The sequence below is a fragment of the Rhyacophila brunnea genome, unplaced genomic scaffold (genome assembly GCF_057557595.1).
Source record: "Rhyacophila brunnea isolate RB1 unplaced genomic scaffold, BYU_Rbru_1.0 scaffold_4, whole genome shotgun sequence".
Lineage (NCBI taxonomy): Eukaryota > Metazoa > Arthropoda > Insecta > Trichoptera > Rhyacophilidae > Rhyacophila > Rhyacophila brunnea.
The window spans coordinates 47689950-47716249 of record NW_028233068.1 but is presented as its reverse complement, the minus strand read 5'-3'; the positions used below and the strand labels follow the sequence as shown (position 1 = coordinate 47716249).

The window sequence follows — 26300 nt, the reverse complement described above, 5'->3', positions numbered from 1 at the left end:
ATTCATTTTCATTCAATTCATCCCACGAATGCGACGCCGCAATGTTTCGCCTGACGTCTTATTCGTAATAGTAGGGCAGGGAAGGGGTTAATGAAAATGGACGCCGCGCCGGTAAAGGGGACGGCTCGCAAAAGCGCCGACCGGAAATTACCGATTCCCGGAATGCTTTTTACACTGTCATGGTGGTCACGTCGTCGTGGAGCTTTCGCGAAAAGAATTTTTGAATTTTCTATTTTTGTACACCGCGGCAAATTTTTTAATCATGCGCCAATTCGGAGAAAGTCGCCCTCGATAATATAATAGGTACAATATGTACACAGTATTTGAGTATAGAAAAAAGGAACACAACTTTTTACAATGCTTCTTATATAGGAAAATATACATCAAACGAGAAAAATAATTTAAAAAAAAAAATGTAATCAAAAACAAACAATATAATACAGTGGCAAACTCCGATCTAGCCGTAAACACGCATAAGGCATTTTGCGGATTGAAAAGAAGCTATCAATAAAATGGGACTTCAAGTCAATCAAGCAAAACAAAAAGATAGTCTGCCAGTGGAGCGACCGTCAGGATCATCGTCGTTTCTAATTGTTTTCAAATTTCCGAAATTCTAAATTATAGTAGGTATTTTCTTCCAATTCTTCAATTATTTATTTTTCATCGCACATAGTAGGTATCTACGCAGTCCAAAATTATAGAACAAATACTATAATAACATAATTTGAAAACAACTAGAAGAAATATATACACTATAAAAAATCTTTTTGAAAAAATTCCGACACCCGGCGGGTTCGATCCCATACCCCTTGGGATTCGCGCCCATGTGCTCTAACCACTAATGCTAAGTTATGTTTGTCTTATCTAATTGCGAAGAAATTAACAAGTAGTTAGTAGTAAGTACAGTAGTAATTATCACTGAAGCGCTTTGTAAATACTATTTATAATTAGGTTACGTTAAGAAGCCGCATATGCTTCGAAAAACATTTTCCTTGTTAGATATGTAGGTACTTTGGATGTAAATTTGAAGAGTTTATTATTTATATACGCAAAAATAGTAAATATTTCCAGCACATATTTTTTTATAAACATTTACTGCTCATATGAGTTTATGATCCACACACACCATAGAAAAATAAGAGGGAATGCTACTAATCACGATCAACAGGTACGAATTTATATGTTTGGAATCACGCACCACTCCTCAATACAAAATCGGCCAAGAAGTTACCCATAGCCATAGGTCCCATATTGACATATGCATCAGAGAATCAGGCTATATAAAAAAAAAACAACGAAAGTAGGATATCGTTCAAAGGATTGAGAATGGTGTGCGGAGCTGTATGCGACGAAGATGACACGTGGGACGGAAAGTACAACCATGAATAAACTACACGTGTTGTACAGAGATTCCTCTGTATTTGTCTTCTACAAATTGGTGTAACTTCTTCGAGCAGGCCATATCTTAAGGATGGAAAAACCCAACCACTCATGGGGCGGGGCTACTTTTATTCGACCGGAAGGGGAAAGAGGATCCAGAGAAACAGTGTTAACTTACATCAAAATGTACAGGTTACAATCAAACGTTGTATCATGATATGTCAAAAATGTAGGTCATATACATAGTGTGTATACTCAGATTAAGTAACTAGATCGAGTGTCTCAATACAGAAATTCTATGAAATAATTCGCCATAAAATTTAAGCCAATTCCGAGCCGTGAATACTGAACACACCATGGTGATATTTTTACATAACGGACAGTTTAGCATACTGCTCTGCTAGTCAGTGTAAATGCCATACTAATAGCTACCTACCTGCTATCTCGTTTTCAATAGATCTATGCACCAGGCTTGTGTGGATATGTATATTTGTGAAAAAAAAAAAAAAAAAAAATTATTAATTTGTTATTTTTTATGTTTTTTTTCTCATTCGCAAAAAGATGGCAAGACCGGCTTTTTTTCTCTACGCGAAACGGCACGAGCTTGGGGAGCCCAGTGAACCCTGGTGAGGGGAATCGTACAAGCGTACTGAGGTTATGGCGCAGAGAAATATATCCATATTGTGATGTAGAAATCAGAGGGTTTCACTATTTTGTTAGCTGATTTCTACTTGTCCCAGTCAATTGCAGGCTCATCGCAGGATATTCCTGAAATGACGATTGCGTCATCGTCGCGCTCGCGGTTCTTTTACACCAGTGGTCCACAACCGCCTTGACCGAGCACCCCTGTGGCAGAAAAAAATAAATAGCGCGTACCCCCAATATATTATAGGTATTATGCACTTGAGAGCCAGACTGAAAATGAACACTTTCGGGAAAATGCAAATTTCCATGGTATTGATGTTATAGTACTCACAAATAGCTTGTCACTTCTCGAACACGAATATGATTGTCGCTTCCCTTCACCAATTGTTCGACACATATTTTATGGACGTAAAAAAATGGATACTTATTATATTATTTAAAAGCACCTTTATAATATTATTTATAGATACTCTCAACGAGAAGGAGAGATAAAACATTCGTTTCGGCAAATGACATGCTATTAATATTTGACTACAATTATAATGTATGTACCTACTTATGGCTATATTGTTAATTTAATAAGTTTAGATTTGTAATATGTGTGCCAAGCACAACTGATAATACGACAATACGAACGACATACATTTTCAGATCAGCCGCGGGTTCGAACCCGCAACAAACAGGTTTGAATGTATATAAAACGGCCACTTTACGGACTAGGCCAAAGTGAGTTAAGATATATTATTTATTTTATAGGCATATTAGATATATTTTCTTTGTCTCAATGCAATTCTTTGAGAACAATGGGACTTCATTTGTTTAATATTACTTATCTAAAAAATCTGGTTTGATGCTCTCTGATAGGTACTACCAGGGAACTCAGAAATAATGGGAACTGAAATACACAACGGGTAAGGCGATAGCAGGTAACCGACTCGAGTAAGGAAGAATCCGGGTTAAACTTTCACACGTGTTAAGAATACGTTTTACGTCGAATACTAAAAACTGCTCTCGGTTTATGCATTTACCCTCATTTAATGTTGGTGTATTACACACAATATTGCACGTGCATAATGCGTGCTTCATTTTCGTAGGACACTCACACATTCAAAAGCCTGCTTCACCATGCGGCGTATTGAATATTGCCTATCGGTATTCTATTTATTATCTGTTCTGTGGGTACTACGATACGAAGGTCTGGTTCAAGTTTAATTTAATTCGATACCAGGTTTAGTTTACTGGATTGGGATACTTACTCGGTTTTATAATTATTATAATATTATAATTATTATAATATTATAATTATTGTTGAAATTCGTGTCGTCCTTTTTGGCCTACGCCCCCTGGGGTACGCGAACTCACCATTGGAGACCACTGCTTTACACGGCTGTATTGGATAATTTCATCAGAAACCAGGCTCGTTCGGCCCGCTCGCTTAGCCCTAATTACGAAATAATTTATTGCAGCGGGACTCGCGACAGTCAACGACAGAATGTGAAGCACACTTTGTGGTACTTGCGAATATTATTTATTACATGCAGACAGACAGCCACAAGTTATTTGGGAATGGTGGACTTATGATTTACTCTATTTTTGTGATGACGAATTGGCTACTTATAAGTAAAGTACTTTGCACAGCTTGGTATTAGAACAAAAATAGTCTAGCAGTGGTTAAATAGTACAACAAAATACCTACAGAGAATTTAGATTTTAGAACAACCGTGGATTCTGGACTCTGGAGTACTTCCATATAAAAAAGCTTAGATACGCAACTGAAAAAATATGGTAGTTAAACATAACCACCACACTATTATAACCGGAGTTAGGGCGATACTAAACATCTGTAAAGAACTACAAGATAATCTAAAATAACAGAGCCCAGTGGGGTTACATGTAAATAGTACGTAAAACATTTCACCGTAGCACAGTTCGCCGTGAGCTTTCTTATCGGAAAGAAATGGCCGTATACTATACAGTCTCCAATTTTATTAGATTCAATATGAACATTAATTCAATTCTCATAGCTGATATTGGCCAAAATTCATGAATTCAAGAATGAAAACCTAACCTAACACATAATCCAGTATATCGGCTATTTTCAAAATTTGTTTGCTGCTGGCTTCCTGTAAAGTGTAAAACCGACAAGAACCGTGTTTTATTTAGACATGAATTTTATGTCAGTACTTTACGACCCAAAGAGGTTTGGCGGTCTTTCATATACGGCCATATATTTCCGATACAACATTTCACGGTGTAGAGTGTGATACGGCAAACTGCATACGTACAAGTTTCCGGACACGGCCCAGTCGAGATCTCTTTTTGTCGAGACCAAAGAACACCCCGGGCTATCGAGCATGTCGGTAAAATATGTGTCACATAATACAACAAATCCCAATATATAAATAACTACCCATGTCAAGTAAAAAGGCTATGTTTTCCGCGAGTGCGAGGCAATCGAACCTGACTACTACACTGTTGAGATTCACAACACGAATGCCGTTCTTGAGACAGGGTCCACTATATTAAAAATCGATGATAGTGCTAGTTATTGCTCATACTTGAAACGCAATAAGTATGGCAAACTGTTTGTAGAAAATAATGATTGTTGCATATTGAAATAAATGGTAATAATTAGAACAAAATAATATGCAATCGAAAGTCTTCGTTTATTGCCAATAGGCATCCGCACTGCATTCGATGATAATCAATCAGTAACTAGCACTACCATCGATATTCGCTATTCAATACAGTCTGCCTTGCTGTGAGACCTAGTACTATTCATCTGGCTGGTATCCAGGGGGGTTATAACGAAACTGTTGACTGCTTGCTACTGCATATTTTGAGATGTGTGCTACATTACCAACAGTACCAGTACATACCCAAATACTTAATTTAGTAGGTACCTAACTAAATTATTCACAAAATCTATGACTGTTTGAAGGAAACGGAACTGATATTTTGGGGGTTTATTTTAATGAAGTACCTACCTAACTAAAACGTAACTAAGTTTTTCTACCAAAAATTGTTAGTTAACACTAGTAAAGAGTTTGTATTTCTTTGCTGGAATCGCCGCGAGCGTTTTCCGTGATCCGCGATTATAATATCGTCACTTTCCAAGCCAATTGTCGTAATCTTTAAATATCAAAATGTTCATAAAGTGAAAAAAAAAGTGGGCAATGGATTTACTTATTATTTTATATAACTATGTATTTATTTATTATTTTATTATAAATTGTGAATTTTCTTTTATTGACACGTCCAGTGGCTTACGTTTAAAGGGTTAAAGCATTTGGCTGGAATATTTTTTGTCAAGTGAATGGCTTAAAAAAATAGTTTTGAATTATTTTGATATGAAATATTTTTTTGGGATTTATGATACTTGACCAGTTCGTGCAAGAGTATGCAAATCACAACAAGTACGACAATAATTATTGGCCTGTACAGTGACGATATTAAATCATAATACCCATAACTTCCGTACTTTCGTTGACTTTCCGATTAATTCAAACTGTTGTCAATGTGTTGATGTTTGGCCAACGATAAATCCTGTGGATGGGAGAAGGCACTATCGTCATTGTTAATCGAATACTTGGCGAGTGGCGCTACGCGCGGCATGCACACTTTGCATTCTGTGCAGTACGCACTCGGCTGGACGACATAATATCGCTGCACGGATTGGCAGGGTGCCAGATCTGTGTCACATTCTACACCGCTCATTGGGATTCGGATGTGATTTTCATCGCCCTCATCACTCAATGCTTTCCCACAGGAACATATATTTCAAGATCTAATTGCCGTATATTCAAATTGTGACAATCGCCGTGTAGAATTTCAAAATCTAAAACATGTCTCATCAGCGACAGATGCCATTATTCTCCTGGACGAAAGTATATCCGATATTTCATTAAGTGTTTTTTGAATTTAAACGTTATACCATCAAGCAATGATTAACAAAATAAACGCTTTCGAGGCGGGGGTTTACCGGAGAAAACTTAGGATAAGTTTCATGGAAACAAAGAATACGTATACGACCCTGAATGAGTGGGTTTTAAGCGCCAGAATTTTATTCATTATGTGGAAACGAGGAATCGAATTTATAAGATACATCATGAAGACAAATTATAGTATGTACTGCTTCAGTTAAGCGTACAGTAAAGAAGAGCAGAACGAAGATACAATTCTTGACTGAAAGTATAATGTGTCATTTTCACATTTTTACGTCATAAACCAAAATTTAACTATGTACAGTAAAAACAAAACAATGATTCGGTTTGTGGATTGTATGCGTACGAATACGTATGTCGTATACCGTCGTCAGCGCTACGAGTACATCGGCTGCCAGGTACTTAGTATCACTAGTAGGGGTAAACATCCGCACGCACACCATCGACCAACCGAAACATTGTTTTGTTTTTACTGTAAGTATGTTGATCGGAGTATCCCAACTGCTTTATTACTACATTTTTTTATGTTGTGACATGGTTTTATCGTTGATTGTCCGTAAAAAATACGTAAAAATAAATAATAGAAGAATTTTAATTATACATTGAATAGCATCGATTTTTTCAGCTTTAATGATATATGTAGTCTAATATTAATTTATTAATGTTTCAATTCCTACATTTCCTTCCGATGTAGCACGGCCTCCACAATGTGGGGCGAAAATAATTATAACATATACATATGAATTGATTCGGTACTGACCTATCGCCGCCTTGTCTAGTTGGTAAGGTGGGATCCCCATGTGGGCAGGAGGAGGTTGCGCCAGGTCCCCGTTGTGACAGAACAAAGGTAAAGCTCCGGCAGCGCCGAGGCCCATCTTCGATGTCTGCAAGAAATGGAAAAATACACACACATTAATTTAATAAATGGTTCAAGTAAGCCAAAGTATTCAATATTCAAATTGTAAATAGCAATATAAATTCACTGCAACTAATAACAAAGAAATGACCATACAATTCTGGATACCTATAAATATTTTTTTTTCTATATATTTTCTTTTATATGCGAAGAATGTAATTTTCAACAATCACACGTTGATATAGTAATAAACAGGAGGTAATTAGCCCCTCCCATGTAAAAATAGAAACTCTTAAGAGATTTCAATATTTTAAAATTTAAATGAATACATTTTTCGTCCTGCTTATTCTTAAGTGTGTATAATTAGATATAATTTCAAATCTGTACCCACATTCGATTGTCATTTTTTTGTGAAATTTTTATTTTGTAATATATATTTTTTTTGTATTCATTGTTAGAAATTTTATTTAAAGAGTTTTTACTTTAAATCGGGGGGGGGGTGATTCTTCAACCGGGAGGTTGATGTTTGGGTGTTTTTTTATATAGGGGGCTATTGTCCGGTGGATTATTGAATTCCAAACTATTTAGGTGGGTATTAGATGAACTCTGCTCATAGATTAGACAATTTAATCTTCTCTAAATAAATGTTGTTGAGAGATGAGCTTTACGATGTAAAATTGAAGGTTTTTTATGATTCTCGACTCTTTATTTGATATAATTGTATGCCAACAAGCAAACTCAAGACAAACATCATTTCGACCTGACGAATGCACTACTCTCTAAAATTAAAAAAACCTTCACTCCATATTAGATTATTAGGAAATCATTTATTCAAAAGTTTCAGGGACAAAAATGCCCATATTTCTGCATATACATCACTAATTAAATAAAGTGTTTAAATAATATATAATAATAGTTTTATTAATTAAAATTAAACACAATATTACTTAATTTACACAACTGAATATACTCAGTTACGATTTCATCCGCTTAGAATGACATTACCAACAGGTTTTTGTTTATCGCTAAAACGTGCATAATATTAATAGTCCTGGTATTTAGCGTACACTGCTGTAAAACTATAGAAAAGAAACAACTTCCCGATTTGTCCCGATTTCAACAAAATTGCGAAAATGTTGGTTAAGGCTTTTTATCCAATTTCATAGGGGCATTACGTGTGCCGCTAGTAGTCACAAACATACTGATATAACTACATGGAAACGTCACGACGTATTTAAATTTGAAATATATATATTACACCTACACCCCTTTTACACACGAATCTTCAATTTCAAACAGTACACTAAAAGTTATCGTTAATGATTCCAATGCAATTATGTATGATAGCGTATTCGTTACTAATTTACGTGGAGATAATGAAAACAACACCAGAAGAAATAATTCGGCGGGTATGTACCGTGCTCGCAATACTTGATTGCGTTCCTATGTATTTGGAGTTGGTTTATCTTATCCAAGAAGGCAGACGTTCAATTATTGCTGTTGTTAAAGTTATCGGTACAATTGCAGATGCAGAAATAAGAGGATGCGAGCCGGTAAGTATTAAAATTAAAAGTAGATACATCGGAAATAAATCGTATGCATACTTTGATTCCGATACAAGTCGAAGATATTATATATACTTATTTCGTGATAGAAATGGTTTCAATGAATATAGTAATAAATTAAACAGTATTTACTATCCATTCAAGTGTCTGAATGTATCTTGGCAATATCTGTACAGTTAAAAATGTATGGAATTAAATGATTGAGGATCTAAAGCTGAGTTGAAATGGTTGCGGTTTTTGACAGATGTGGGCGAAACTTTGTTACAAAATTGTATCACTATCCTTAGTAATATGTTTTGAACTTCACTTTCGTGTAGTTAGGCTTCAGATTAATAAGATATAAATATGAACCTAGTCGACATGAACCCAAGGCTTTGAATCCGGATTCGGTTTACTTTATGACGGTGAGACAATAAAATGCAAAAAATACAACGCGCTTCGAGCGTCCTCAGATGTTACCAATACTGAATGCTCGTTTCGTTCACTTAACACATTTTAACCATATTATGATACAGACGTAAGTATATTCAATTAAAAATAACATATTAATATTCTTCAACGCATGTTTAAGTTTAACCTATTGCTCTACACTCGAGATTTAGTGTCGGCGCCCGTTCCTGCGGCTATTGGTTGTATTTACCCTCTATTCCCCGCGCACGCATACCCCGCCAACTGATTTCTACATTTCCTACGGGACAAGCGTACGGGATTTCAATCGCTGCCACCGGTGGTTAATTGGCGTTCGTTCAGACAGCTTTAAATCTTGTTACAGCGTCAGCGAGAAAGCAACCCACTTCCCAATATTTTGTGTTCCCAAAGTTTTTAGTTCAATTGGATATTTCATCAGAATTTCCACAAAACAATAACGTAGACATGCTTTGGATAGGTATGACAACTTCTACACATGAGATCCGTCAAAAATCATATGATGATCAGAAAGATATCTTTGAGAAAGTATTATTGTTGAGCTGGTGTGAGATTGGTTTGCAACCACTTTCGTTAAGAGTGAAGGATTGTTAGAGTTTGTTGTCTCGGGATCGGTCGGTCCATAGAGGGCGCGACAGGCTCGCCGGGCGGCAACAACTCACCATTTACATACGGACGACACGGCAACGACGGCCCTACCTCAGACCTTTGCTTAGGTAACGCACTACCTTACCGTATACCGTACACACATGTTTTAACTCGTTAGCGCCTGATATTGAGTTTAATTACACAACAATCGGAGATGATAATGAATCGAACCGTTAATTACTTGAATAATTATATGTCAATCGCAACTTTACCAACGTTAGTCGACAGCAATGTCATTCTTATTTTCCAAATTTGAATGAACCGCAGTTCCAAATCAAAAAATAGCATTTAAATTTATTGGATTGTCAATTAAAACATATTGACAGAATAGTTTTATACATACAAAGTTGGCTAAGGTGACACAAGCACAATTACTACTATTGGTACTTATTCACTACTGTGTTTCGCTCAAATATATGTAGGATATTAATAATAATAATTATGAAATGTATTCATATAATAACGGTAGTATAATTTTATTGACAAAACTGTGAGGTGGGTGTAGGAAGATAGCAATCTAGTTTGGAAAAGTATAGCTGCCAGAACTTCCAAGTTACAATTGAATAGATGGGAATTTGTATTGGAGAAAATCGTGAAAGTGGGCAAAAATAATAAGATTTAAAAAAAATATATTATTAATCAAATTAATATTAATAATTAAATACGACATTTAGTGATATACCTATAGATTTTTAAAATGACCATGAATTAGGTAGTCAGTTTTACCATTGAAGCAATTCAAAATTAAAAATAATTTTGCATTCGGCAATGACAATACGTAGGTATTATAAAATCAAATAATGCCACATCAATATAGTGTAATTTCGGTATTATCTATATTGACATTGACTTACACGTACACATAACTATAAAAACTTCTCTTTTCACACAGTCAACAGGCATCATTAACTAGTTCAATAACTAAATATAATATAAATATTTAACAACGGGTTAATTCAGGGGGGGGGCAAACTTTTTGGATGGAGGGCCAAATTCAAGAATTCAAAATGAGCGGCGGGCCGCAAGTAAAATACCGTTTTTAGATATACACTATTTATTATCACAAAAAATAAACATTACAAAAAAAAATATGAGAAGAATGAAACTGTTGTACATTTTTTAACATTTTTTTAAATGCAGGTGTTAATTTTGTAGTTGATATTCTCAAAACTGCTTGTAAATGGGCATCGGAGATATTTGATCGTAAAGAATTTTTATTGAGGTTCATGATCGAAAACTTTTGTTCACATATATAGGTTGATCCAAAAATAATGAACATTTTTCTTGCATAATCTTTAAGTTGGTCGAATTTATCTGAATTAAGGGCATTGAAAAATTTGGAGATTTCTTCACAACGATGCAATTCTCTTAAATCGGTGTCACACTGCAGATCAATAATATCAAGTTATAGCTCTGTCGGTACACTATCAATATCTATTGAAAATGGATCGCGTACTATTGCTAAACTTGTCTCAATTTTTCGGAAGTCACCAAATCTTTGTGAAAAATCGTCATTCAGAGCTTTAATAATTTTACCATATTCTTCAAATTTATATTCTGATATACCTATTCAGCAACTTCAAAGTTGGAAAGTGGTCGACGTTGTTATTTGATATTTGTCGAAGGAATAACTAGAGTTTTAATTGAAATCCATTCAAACTTTTTACCATATCATAGGCATATATTTTTTTTCCTTGCAACGCGGAGTTAAAAGTATTTAAATGTGTCACGATGTTCAACGTAGAAAATAGTGGTTACATAGTGTGAGACGAGACGTAAGGAAGACGCACAGAGATAATACATTTACGAAACAACAAATTCTTCAAATTTTAATCTATTGTCAATATTTTTTAAAAAATTATAAAAAAGTTATTCGTAATCAGAAGTACAATTAATGATGGCGGGCCTCAAAAAAATACCCGGCGGGCCGCAGTTTGCCCACCCCTGGGTTAATTAATGAAGTCCATTTTTTACCGATATTTAGCTATTATACAAAAAAACCCCGTCTGCATCATACATGTATTAAAAATATTATACCTACCTACATCCAAATGGGTGACTTGAAAAATTGTCTCATTCATTATAATATAATATCGAGTCTATTTCACCATCGATTTTCAATTGGTTCAGATCTTTCAAATACAAAACTGGACGCATAGTTATCTGTCCGCTGACCCATCAATATGTCACCGATCCAGATATTTACGTAACCATATTTGAATATAATACCTATACGTTTGGATCAGAAAATAATTATAATATTGTTGCGAATAGTGGATCGTTTAAGGATCGTAAATTATCAACGTAGTTTTATATATATGATTAACTTTATTTACTATCAACTTCATGAATAATAATATACAGAGTTAACAGATTACATTTTATATGAGCGCGTTAGAACCATTGATATACTACTGGATGAATCATATGCTTCTTAAAATGACGCCCGATTTTCAGCGAGTCGGCCTTTGTTAAAACTTACTGGGTAAGCCCGATCTAGCTTGCATCTTACTCTAACTAATAGTCAGCGCATGACGACTTGCTCTGTCAGCTTTGCGTTGCAGCACCCTTAGGTTCACTATTCCAAGAACGCAAATTTAGTTTTACAGCCAGGGCAATACGGGTGAAATTCGAGAATCCATGTTATCGGTCTTAACGCATTATACCTACAAGGAAATATTATAAGACGATATTCATAATATCTTTTGTGGTACACTTTTAAAATGACACTTGTATGGGAACTGCTCATCTAGTAGTATATCAATGGTTAGAACAGACCTTCGAGTACTGACTGGTGTCACGCCGTACACACAAGTGAACATAGAACAGTAATTAGTATTTAGCATTCGCCGCAGCCAGTGCCAGAGTTGAACACGTATTTATTTTATTCTTATATTATTACTTTTAATATTTAATTATGTTGTTATATTAGACGGCTATACATCAACAAATATAATAAAATAATTTCAAAAATCATGTGATATACAAGATCGTGTTGTGTTTAAGAATATCCAGCGATGAAGAGGTTATGCAAATGACACATTCCTTGTCTGGGATCCAAGAGACATAACATGCGCGGAATGAACAATCGCCGAGCGGCAAATAAGAGTAGGAAGAAGATAGCTGGTAGGAAACAATACCAACCCGCTTATACCTAATATAAGCTTAGGTTAGGGTTGCCATAAATTTCGATCAAGGATACGGGACAGTGATGAATTAGAGGACGTCGGAAATAAATCGTGTAAAATACAGGTAAATTATTAAAATAATAATTGAAAATACAGAAATCGCATTATGCAGACATTGTAATTATTTTCCCATCTTTTTTTATCCTTTCGCACCTTTCTGTTGATTTGACAGACTTTATAGGTTATTTTTCTGTTAACATAAAATCAATATTCACATCAAGTCATCCTCAATAATTGCCTCTACTTATAGAGCAAAAATTCTTCTACCGTTTCCCTTGCTACCTTAATATACATCTTGGTACCCTGTTCCTTTCAACCGTCTAGCTCTACCTGCCACCAAGAAAAATATAATTTCAAAATTTTCATTGGAGACTGGAATTAAGAAAATATTCGCAAAGCTTCAGCTAACTTACTTGACACTGCTAAAAATGGTTCCGAAAAATTTCAGGTATTTATTTATCTAGCATACGATTAAATAAATTTGATTTTGTTTAAAAATATGTAATACGGGACGAAATTAATAACGGGACTGGAAAGTGAAACGGGATGTATGGCAACCCTAAACTTCGTTATATAGGTGTGGTGTGACACTCACACACCTTCACCCCTCATGCAATTGTACAATATCAAAGATCAACTACTGCTATGCATACAAACACATAATCTGCAGTAATAATTATTATGGCGATGCAAGTAAATATAGCCTTATTCTTACTCCCACATACAGAACTTCAGAAGTTTCTGCTTCCGTTATGTAAGATTGTTCATTGTTCAGTCATCAAACTTTCTTGTTTCAGTTTTGAAAAAGAGAGAGAGCGAGACGTAAATCAAACACGTCAAGTACCTAAGTACCTATATAGGGTTAATTTATTGATTACATTCGTGTTTACATGCTAAATATAACACTCCATTTCATCATAAGAGTTAGGGATACCTTTCAGTTTGGTACCACTAAATGTTCTAAAAGCATTAGAACTATTCTGCGAAATCAACAAAAAAGTTTGTTTGTCATTATAATTCCTAACGTTGATATGATCTGGGAAGATACAAGAATACTAGCGAACGACAGGAATCCTCGGATGCGCCGCGTGGTGACCATATCCCACCCCCCTTTAGCCTAATGATCAACCGTTGACAACGCAAATGGGATGGTGGTGAAATTTAATGGTGCATGGTTGCAAATAATCGGTCCCGTGCGGCTCCGCTCGGGACGAAATGTGAGCAATTAAATATTCATTATGTCGCAATACAGCATACAGCGCTGTGGAAGGCGGCTGTGCATAATCCACGGCTGTACAGACACGGCGGGTGGAGGAAGGTGTAAAAAAAGTCGATTTCTTTTGCGTATGGATCATTGGACAAAAAACCAGACCAACGTCAATTGGAACCACCAATAAGCCATCATTCGAATTAAAAGCACGTGGAATGCATATAGATATATATTACTATTATATTAATAAAACATGGTAATTTAAAAGATAAATTTCTTAATATAACCTATAAACTAGAGGATAACGCTTTTATTCAGTATTTGCTACATAAACATAACTTGCTTTATCAATGCATTTGTGTTTAGTGCGGTAGAAATAGAGTAATAATATACAATAGATTACCAGAGTAACTGCTAAATCTTAAGTATGTCCTTGATATCGAGAATGGTAACGAGAGCAATTTGAAAAAAAGGTATTGGTTATAATAAGTATTGTAACAATGTCACAAAATAACTATTGCTAACGCACTTTTGGGTGACATTCTAAATCTAAATAATCTAACATCTAACCCCGTAAATAACTCGGTAAAAACGTCCCTAACGCCATTTTGACTATACAATATATAGGTACTTACTTTTGAAAATAAATAACTATCGAAACCTATCGTTACCCAATTTGTTTGACTATTATTTCTCGGTTGTTGTCTTTGGATCGTTCTGATTGGTTTATAGCACGAAAATAAAATTACTTAAATATCATAGAATTAACAAAAACTTTGTTTCAAAGCCACTATGAATAAATACGTATTTTTTCTTTGGTTTGTTTGAAGCTCCTGGACCAGTGTGTAATGCCCCCCTTGCCGACGATGGCGGTGCTTATTTCATTTGGCGCCGCATTCAGAGATACGTAGATACACCCCCGGATAATTTCGCATACATCGCACGAAAGAAAAGCGCGGCGATACTTCTTTTGTACAACGAAAGAACAAGGACAGAATGTGTAGAGAGGAGTGATTAGCACTCGTGAATGATGACACGTATTTAGACGGTAACACCTCAAGGAATCGCACACAGGTTATGTGTATTAAATTTAAAAAATTAAAATGTTTTCTGGTTTGTTAATTCGTTAATTGGCCCCAAGCCCCCCCTCTCCTTGTGTGCGCGCCTAGCTGGACAAATTCAGTAATACAATGGTACATAATGGACCCTACGTAGCCACAGATGTTGAAATAAGTAAGCTGTTATAATAACAATAGTTAAAATAACTTCCCCGACCATGTCCGATCCTAATAAGATTATATGGGCCTCCACAGAGTGAAGTGGAGGTTTGTATTAACAGATTTTTTTACGAGAAAAGGATGTCAGCCACTTACTTACTGACGCATAGGCAAATTAAAAAAAACAATATGTGTATTTGCCAGACCCAGGATTCGAACCTGGGACCCACGACGCTATAGGCCGACGCTTATGCCGCGCGGCCATATAACTTAACTTAAATAACTTACAATGTATTTATGGTTGATAATGACATTTAATATGGCTGATTCACTCGTTTGCGAAAAAATGTAATTTTCACATTGAAAGCCTCTGTGTAGAGCGATTAGCCTCTCAAGGGTGGCATCGTAGAGGTGGAAAGCTGTCGTCGTACCAAGCACCCTCTAATCTGAGGAAGTATTTGCGTCTGTAATGACAGCCAATCGTACCTCCGGCAGGCACTGTGTTGAAGTTGGCAGCTTATCATCCCTTCAATTGGCCCTCTATGGAACTCAGACTGCTTCCGGATGAACGGTAGTGAATATTCACACGGGCCTGTAGCTACTCCAGATTTCTTAACAACACTGCTCTTTGCAACCTTTCCGATATAGCGCATAAATAGGTTAGGTATATACTAAGTTAATTATCTATAAATTGTAGAAACGTTGGAAAATCGATGTTAAATATGTATATATATATTTAAATTTATGCTCTAAACTCGACACGTTCAATTGTTTTTTACTGATTTTCCTAGTTTGCTCTTGAGTATTCATACCTACTCTAGATATCTTAACAACACTGCTCTTTGCAACTTTTCCGATATAGCGCATAAATAGGTTAGGTATGTACTTATTTAATTATCTATAAATTGTAGAAACGTTGGAAAAACGATGTTAAATATGTATATATATTTAAATTTATGCTCTAAACTCGACATGTTCAATTGTTTTTTTACTAATTTTCCTAGTTTGCTCTTGAGTATTCATAAATAGTGGAAATCTCTTATTTAAAAAATAAATAAATGAAAATAAGTTAACAAGTTTAGTCTACCCGTAGTTTCCAAAACATTATTGACTCACGTGGCGTAATAAACTCACGTAATAATACGTACAAACATAATATTATTATTTTCAGCACACGGGAATATGCAATCTCTATCAATCTTAACAATATATAAAATTGTAGGTGTTATTTTGGAATTTACCAAAATATTAATATAGCTGGGCTCCACTTTTGAAATACAAAAAAACTATTTTTTTTTAAATAAACCTATTCGCGTATAAAATGAACCTGAAAACAGAATATTTTTTTCTCAAATCAAAAAAGAATTATTCATGAAAGTTCTTTGCTTCCATATGTTGACTTGGGATTCCATCTGTCACAAATGAAGTTGTATAAAATATTAGTTGACTTTTAAAAAAAAGTAAAAAATGTGCATCCAAAGAGTGGAGGTGGTATAATTGTTTGCCCAACAGTGTCAAACCGACTTTAATTTTAGAAAAGTTAAGGAAGTCAGTTTTTAAGTCAATAGCTATAGGTATGTATCGGTTGAAACTTCAGTTCAAATTAACATGATCACTAAGACTGAACAATAAACGATTTGTCCATGATTCTATAATTTAGCAAAACTGCGCGGAAAGGCCACAAAAAACAATGGATAAGCAGGCAGACAAGAATACCAATAGTGATAGAGATCGCCAAGCTAATGAAACTTCAATAGGATAAATATGTCGCTCGGTGAGTGGACAACCGCTGGACAAATAATAATCATATAATAAGTGGTATATCCAAGGCTCACAGGTACATCAAATGCAGTGTATGTTCGAAAACGAATAAGGGAACAAAATTTATGAAAGGAGCCAAGAGAGGACTTCATTCAGCAGAGAATCGATCAGGGTGATAGCGATGAATAATATTAATCGTCGAATTTTATCATTAAATAAAATAAACATTCACTTATATATTTGAACATGCCTTATTATTTATTTACCTACCTACTTGCAAAAAATATTTGAAGTTCCTGGGGGCTTAGCAATCCCGTAACTCTCCCCTCTCGCAAATATTCTAAATTCGTATATTCTGGCCGAGCGGGAGAAGCAGAGGCTGGCTAGAGTAGGTAAAGCAGTTAAGAACAAAGGCAACAAGCAATTAGACTGGGTGTCAAGTGCACGCACCGCTCCGCAGCGAGAGGGTTGAAAGCTCGCTATGCTCTAGGTACCAACGTAAAAACAAAATAAACTTTTTATTAGGTGGTAATAATATTGTGCCGATGAAACTTTCTTCTTGCCGTAGACTCCAATTTAATTTCTTTTACTTTAATTTAATCAATAGAAAGGTCAATAGGAATCACATATACCTATTATCTAGTACCTAACCTTGAACCCACAACCATCGGTATGTTTCTGAGATTGCTTATGTGGTTGTCCAATTCATGTATGATTAATAAATGATGTACCATTCACAAATCTTGTATAAGTGGGTAGGTACTTCCCTCGTCGAAAAAAAAATCAAAACTGCAAGGACATTAAAATTATAATTACGAGAGAAGAATCAAAGTAGTATCATGATTTAAACTTACAAAAGATGATCGACAATATTAACGGAATTTGAAATAACTCCTCAAATGCAAATTTCTTAGGAAATTGTCGCATGATTACCAACTGTATCGATAATGTTCGCCGTCTGAATTGTGATGAATGTGAGTTCAAGACTCATTTGGTATATTTATTTTGCTTTCTGATAAGGTAGAATTTTGTATTTTTTTTTTTATTTGACTTTAAATAAACGTAATTTGAAATTAGAATGCATGTCGTCTGCGTTCACGTCAAAACCTGTTAAGATTTTTGGTATGTACCTACCTACAGTAAAATAGATGAAATTTAAAAAAAAACTATTACTTTCACCATAATACATTCAAACATGAAATTTAAATTGATATATATGTACATTTATTATGTTTACCTCTTTATGTAGAAGACGAATTTGATGCCAACAAAACTTCTTTTTTTCTGAGAGGAAGTTTTGTCATGTCGCTACTTTTAAAAGTAAATTGAAAGTTTGCAAAAGATGTGAAGTATATGTAAAATGAATGGCTAGAAAGTTAAGTCAGCTGCGAGAACGTATTAATATAACTACCTAATATATACCTAATAATTATTCAATTCAATAATCGTTAGAAAAAAGGAGAGATGTTGATTAATTAATAACATTATTATTAAATACCCATTATAATTAGGTTATTAACATTGTACGTTTCTCCGACCCATCCCTCAGAGATCCTTGGAACATCGCCGACGTTCCCAATTACCAATACGACACTCTGTCGATCGTGCCATTTTACACGACCCCTAATTATAATCTTTTCAAGAATTTTAACAACCGCGTTGCTACGACAGAAAATAGTAAGTTGGTCGAAGTTGATAAGGGATTGAGACTGAAATGAAACCCTCCAATACGGTTGACTAGTCAGTCTAACTAGGGAACACATAACATTGATATAGTTAACTGTCTGTTAGTTCAAACACGTGAATATTGCGACAGGTGGATAATGTGTTGAAAGTATTCACGCGATGTTTTATTATACCAGGTTAAATGGTAATAACAAGATAAAAAGAAGGTGAAACAAGAAAAGAAAGGTATAACAAGATAAAAAGAACTTTTTATATACCACGTTTTAAAATTATTTTTTTTGTTGAATCATATTATAAACTTGACAATTCTATGTATTAATAAATACTTTTTTTGTACTTGATAGAAATACTGAAATGTCATTTTGACATTTCATATTGATTTCCATAGTAACGCACGTATATATTAATAATTTAGTTACTAGGACACCCTTAGCAACGAATAATAGTGTTTTACTTTTTAGATTTTTTTCAAAAAGTATTAAAATATTAAAGTATTAAAAGTATTAAAAGAATGCAATGTCGTCGTGTTCTGATATATTCTAAAAGTTTCAATTGTCTAGCTAGTCGGGAAGTTAGTTAAAAATCTTCAACCGTCCAATACAAATCTGGGACAAACAAGAAAAATTTGTACTGGACAAACGAAAAAAGAATACGAGCTGATAAAAACGTGGTAAAATACGTAGAGATCAGCAACCTCAGAAGAGATAAAACAATCAGAAAGAAAATTAATATACGATAAAACTATTAGGCGCGTTTACCTGTAATCATTTGTATTTATTTTTAAATATGTTATAATTTATTATAAAGAAATGTGTATAATAAATTAATAAATCATTTAAATCACTCTCCTCTACATTATGAATATGATTAATTATGTTAATATTCAAAACAATGTACGACAGTTTCCATATGCTCGGTAATTAAATGAATAATAAATCATTCTTAAAATGCACCTGCATTGTGCAGTTCGAGTTACGCGCCACCAAATGCAAATATAACGTGGAGAAAAGCTGCAATTAACTTTCGCGAGTGTCGCGCTGACTCGCTTAACTGCAAGTTGCAACCTGACAATCTTCGAGCTTTGGAATGCTAATCAAAAAATTATTTACGTATCGCTGACACCGTTCCATAATATTAAGCAGACGACGCATGATAATGGATTTCTAATTTAGATAATATTCGCCGGCTGGCGCCTGCATGCATACATAATTTAAACATTAAAGGCACTTCTGAGAAATATATAACCACTAGAAAAAATGATTGTGAAAAAAATAAGACACCTAGCAGGATGCGAACCTGCGCCCCTCGGGATTCGCGCCCATGTGATCTGACTACTAAGCTATGCGTGTCCTATCCTATCTAATTGCGACGAAGTTATATTCGAAGATAATATGTCTTTGATAAAAGAATGTTGCATTATTCGTTAGATACAAAAAATAGTTTATCATGTTATAATACATCAATTTTGTTTTTCAAAATTTTAAATTTTAAATTATTCATTCTTTACCGACCAAATATTTCTCTCACAGGAAACTGCCGGATGCTGAATCCATTTCTCTCGATCCTGTGCGTTGCGTTGAAACATATTTTCTATACCCATATCCCATGGTTCCAGCGGCGTTTAGATATACTTTTTGGATGTTTATTAACTCGTGGGTACTACTGGATGACTAGTTTTATACTGCCCATTTAAATTTCCACTATTCGCATGCACATTGACGAAAATAAGAAGAGAAAACCGTGTCGCAAAAAACTATTGACATCTAAGTAGATATACAAATATCATATAATTTTAAAATATTCTTCTATCCGCTATAAAAACACATTCTGTTTTAAACCATTCGGGCTGCGTGGAAGAAAATCAATAATGCACACCAGCGAAACATATGGAAAACAAAAGAAAACAACTATTTCCAAAGCTAACAAGAAAAACAACACATGTTTAGGTATATTTCCTTCATAGGTCTATATACCTAAACACATGCATGTTATGCGATCACGACGGCTGCTGGGTTGCCATAGAAACAACACCCTCCGCCCCGCTACATCCACGCAACATGCGCTAAGCTTTTCCTACCCCCGCTAGCCTATATAAACCTTTCTTGTATGTACCTACTATATACCCCTTTAAAGGATTCCGGAAATTTATAATACTATATGGTTAGGTAGGTACTTATTCTGTGTCAACAAAAATGATAACTTTAAGGGGGGACATGCTCGTCGAAGGTCAAAATTGAGTTTTTATTGTATTTTCAAACCATGATCCTGGACACTCCTTAAACGTTGTAGATAATCTATTTATATAATTTTGAAGCCTTATTATCCTTTATAGTTATTTTAAACATTTGATGACTGCATAAAGTATTTTTGTTACATAAAATAGTATTCTTTTAAACTTCTCGCTCTAATGTTTTAGAATATAGTCATATTTCGGTACATAACTGTGCAGTGGTGTTCAGATTTTTTACGTTTATTAATTTTTAAACGCATTTATGAAACCATTAGTATAATTTATTACAAGATAATTTTTGTAAAATATTCACGATAAAAAATTATATTGATAATCTCTGTGATCCCAAATTTGACAAGAATTAGGCATTTTATTATTCAAAAAATCGGCAAGATTAACACATTTGAAGATGATTCTAAAGATACTTATTATAAGCTATGTCTTTGACCATTCAAGTGTGATAAACATCTTATGAATAATGATTGCTTTATAATAATTATTGACCTAAGAATAAGGTAGTGTTTTTTTGAAATACGCCATATCTTTTGTCATTCCCTAGTGGTTAAGCTACAACATACGGCCGTAGCCATAAATTGACAAACTATAATTAAAGTAGAGAGTAAAATTATGTTAACGCGCGTGTTTAAGGGAAGTATTGGGGTTTGTTTTATTTTATTAAATCAAAAAATATAGTTTCATACACACAACGACAATATTAGGTTTATATATAGGTATATTATGCCATATTTATTTCCATATTTTTGCATGTAATATCAATATTACATGGTGTTTCACATTGAATAATTTGCACTCACTATAATTTGACACTCACGGTGCGTTATCTATTACACGACAAACAATCCTACTAATAACCTTCATACAGTTACAAATACGACTACATATTTTACATAAGTACTTAGCAATTGCGAATTTTTTTCCTTTTTGTCTATGTAAGCGGTGGCTAATCTATGGCACGTGAAAGAATTTTAGAAACTTTAAAAAAGCTATCGACCTGGATTTTATATGTTTTTTTTTATATTGAAAGCAGTAATGTTAGAAAGAAATCAATAAAACTACTGTGATTGAGGATGATTTTTTTGGTGTTAGATACCGAAACAAAAAGTCCTCGGTTCTAGAGCGGTTTATTTTTATCGAAGTAGATTTTTGGGTTTGTCCGTGTGTCCTTCTTCCTTCTTTACTGCTTCTTCTTTCCTTCTTTATCAACATATCATCTCTTGATAATGGCCTCTGCAACGAGCCCGAAACGTCGAGTAAAGAAGGAAGAAGGACACACGGTGGTAACCCAAAAATCTACTACGATAAAAAAAACAACCGTGAAAGCCTCAAACGGGTTTATTTTTATTCCGAGAAAATCACGATTGGCAAAATATGGAAGAAAAACTAATAAAAGGTCTCTAGTTTCGATCTGGATTCGGGACGGACAATTATTTTTTTGAGAATAACTCTTAATCAAAGTTAAAAATGCTGTTAAATATACAAAAAAACACTTTTATGGCATGCCATGTTTTATTAGCAGCTAAGCATAAAAAGGTTCGCCACCTCAAGGCAAGAAAAAATATTAGTTAGGAACCCCTTCGAGACCCTTTTTTAGCCTTTCATTATTTATGTTTCATCCGAATGATTTTCCAATAGATTCGCCACTGCTGACCTAGTTGATTCGATTTTCAAAATAGTATAATGAATATAAAATATTATTTTACAATAAATTGTAGTAATTGAAAATTATTTTTCGGTCAATCTTCGTTTTGATTATGTACCTACATATTTAAAATTTAGACGTGTTATTTGTCTAACTGCATTGTTTGAGAACCTACGTCCAATAGCTATAGATGTATAAAATTGATAACACCCATGCGGAATATTAATTTTGATAAAAAATTGCAGGATATGATATACCCACTCACTCGCATTTCCACAATCAACGGTGTTATTTTTAAAGCTTCTGGCATTTCGTTAAACTCACAATAACACGTATACTGCTTCTTCGAGTTCTCCAATTTCGATAATTTAAAACTGGAAAAATGGAAACCATCAGTGAAAAATTGGCGAAAATTGTGTGGTAAGCAAAAAAAGGTGGAAATTCGTTCGTCAATTTTATACATAATATTATTAAGTTTTCAATTTGGGTAACTGCCTAGGTAAGACTGGATAAAGAAAGCATTTTCATTTTCCTATTAATAAATTATAATTTTCGAAAACGCGACCGAGTTCTAAAATACGAAGAAATAAATATAAATTGCAATATGTTATCAAAATATGACGCTGAACTGCAGTATGTTAAAAATATGCTGTGAATAGTTTCTACTGTAGTGCCAAGTGGGGTGCCAATTTTAAGCAATTTAAAAATGATAAATTTTTAGTCAACGTTAACACTCGAACAGAACGACCTCTGCCGATAGATATAATTGGATTATTTCCCAAAATATGTGCAACTCTTTGACATTGCTACAAAGTGTCAAAAATGTTGGTAGATATGTTTAAGAAAACGATACATAATTCGGGAAAAAATCACAAAATACCTACATAATGATAATCCTATTTTCTAGCAGAGACTGGTGGAATAGACACCCGCTATAATAAGTTATGTTTTACTAATGTAACCCTTCACCCACCAGGACCTCAAACCACGAAACAGAGAGTATCGCGTTCCTAGTATTACTTTCGGATTACGTCACGGGTTCGAATCCCGAATATGTATTTTTATAATACTCTAAGGCTGAGCTGGATGAATGGGACTTATGGGGATTAGCAAATAGATAGATAACAATCAATCTTTGTAAAATGAGCAGAACTGAGGATGACTCTTCTTAGAGCGATAATAAGGAGTTTGTTCCATTCCGCATACTCGCTATAAGTAGATAAGAGCTGAAAATAGTACATATTATTTTTATCTAACATAATTTAGGTAGGTACATACTATGATGGATGTAAGGTGTAGTAATAAAGGATGAGTGCGAAACGTTGAAACAAAACTAAGAGTAACATAACCTGTGTGGAGCTGTGGCGAAGGGTGGTGTTAGGCTGTTAAGATCAACCATAAATAGTGCACACTAGATGTTGTCAGTCATTCGTACTCGTTTTCATTGAAATAAGACTACAATTTACAGACAGTATTGGTTAGTTTTTAAAGATCAATTAAACCCTGCCTAAACCAAGCCATAATAAATAACAGTCAAAAAATACCCGTCTATCTTTAAAATGTCTAAAATTATGCAATTAAATCATACATAACTTTGGATATTTCATAGATAGAATAATATTGTTATCTATTATAGTTTGGTGTAGGCAAGGCTTAATGAATTTAAAAAAAACGAACCAACAATATGTGTACCTAATATGCATTCTTAATCGAATGAAAACAAATAAGTATTAATGAAAAAGTGTGCACAATTTTGTCGTATCGCCCAAAGTATACCAAAACTATTATGGTTAGGTTTAGGCAGGGTTTAATTGATTTTTATAAACTAACACCATCTGTAAATTGTAGTCTTAGTTCAATAAAAACAAATACGTCTGACTAATAAAGTTTAATGTGCACTATTTGTGGCGGATCTTAACAGCCTTCCTCCAGCCTTCGCTACTGGTGTGGAAAGATGCACGTTGGTCATAGCCAAGAGTCCTCGGAATCAAGAGTAAGGCCAACAAAGAGAGGCCTTCATTCATAAGTGGATCTTGAGAGTGGTTGAGATGATAGGTATACATATAGATAAAGTCGATGTAATACGCATATTTTCTTCGACTGACAAAAAGCTTTTAAGGCCACCACGGCCTTTTATTAAAGAAAACAATCCATAGCGTAAGTAAAGTAGAAAGTAAACACTCCGGATGTTGGTAGGTACTCAGTTATTATGAGAGATTTCCAAGCATATTGATAGAACTAAACCATGCGTCCATTTTCAGGTTATTGTAATGTGAGTCAGAGCCAATGTGGGCAAGGGGTAGTAGAGCTGGGTTGAAATACGGGTGGGGGAGTACCTACCACAATACGCTTACATATCTTCCGAAGAATGTTAGAGGCGTTCGGGAAAACAGAGCACGTGGGTGTGAGAGGGACAGATCGCTCGGAGGCTGCATCGCGAACAGAATAGGCATGGTAATAATAATAATAATAATGGTTGCGAAAAAGAGAGCGAAATGTGGTGGGGGTGATGTTTTCTAAGCAGGATTCCGCGAAAGAGAAAGAATAAAATTTTCGCGCGGAAAAACGAGATGGAAATATTATTTAGGAGTGCGACGTCAAGAGGTAAGGAGAGGAAAAGAGATGTATGGACCGAGGGTAGAGACGGATAGAGTCGAGCCGGGAGGGTGAGTACGGAGGGAGGGCGATAAGGGGTGAGGGAGGGGTGGAAATATTTCCATAAGAGTGAGCGGACGATGTTATTTTGGCGGGGGATGCGAAGGAAATTCAAATTAGGGATGATTCGGCGGGGTCGGCAAGATGGTTTCGAATGGATTTTTGAGGGTGTGCGAATAACACAGGTCTGAATTTGGGATTCAGCAATAGATGCATTGATTATTTGATCGACTTTGGATCTAAATTAGATATAGGTAGAAGTACTAGTAAAATTAATGAATCCTGATAGCGACGATTCCGAGTTCAAATTTCATACAGTAGAAATATTTTTCTACAGAAAATCAAATGGGCATGTTAGCAAAAAGGGCATGTTCCTGAGAAGCTCCAAATTATGTAAGCAACGGAAGATATGAATAGATGGCGTAGTCATATAGTAACTCAATATTCAACAATCTACATCACAGGTTCTCGAACTTATTTCGACCACCGTCCACATCGAGATTTTTAAAAAAATGTAGTGCCCACCATTTTTTTTAACTTGTAATAAAATAAAATATTGCAAATATAATTTTTAAACATGCATTATTATATGGATAGGATATATATAGAGTGTGATCCATATCCTATTTCTGAGATCAAAGAATGTTTCAATGAGAGTAAATAAAACTCATACTTAATCATATTTAGAAGTATTTTTATTAACTTTTATCAACATTAAAAGAGGATGAATCTGATTTTTGTTGTTTGTTAATATCAGGCTCGAATTCACTGAAAACAGCCGTAAGTCGCCGCGTTTGGTAACTTGCAGCCGATTTCTCTTTTTAGTTATCAACGTTGCTACAGCACTAAATCGACGATGGGAATGCTCAGAATGAAGAATGAATCAGAAATCGTTGAACAACCGACCATAACTCAGGGTACAGTTGAGAGATTCGCTTCTGCAGCCAAAATTCATGGTAGCCATTCTTGATTTTAGTTTTTAATTCTTCGTTTGTTGCCAGTTCTATAAGTTCTTCAAACTGGGATGATCCTGCTGTGTTGACATTTGAAAAAGGATCCATCACCCAGTCTGGTATGTCCATGTTTAAAATGTTATCGAATCGTTCCTTAAAATCATCGTGGAGGTTCTTCAAGTGCTGATAGTAAATAACCAAGTCATCGTTACTGAAGGATACTGCTGATAAATTGCGAAAGTTATTAAATTCATGTCTGCCGATATTCCTTTTGTA

The 26300-nt window shown here is 34.6% G+C and overlaps 1 protein-coding gene across 1 annotated transcript in view; it reads right to left on the bottom strand.

The window, feature by feature from the left end:
• pan (transcription factor pangolin) overlaps positions 1–26300 on the bottom strand; it is a 377320-nt gene that overhangs the window by 45709 nt on the left and 305311 nt on the right. Inside the window, exon 7 of the mRNA XM_085953736.1 lies at positions 6730–6853. Coding sequence (XP_085809862.1) covers positions 6730–6853 — 124 coding nt within the window. The remainder of the gene's footprint in view (positions 1–6729; positions 6854–26300) is intronic.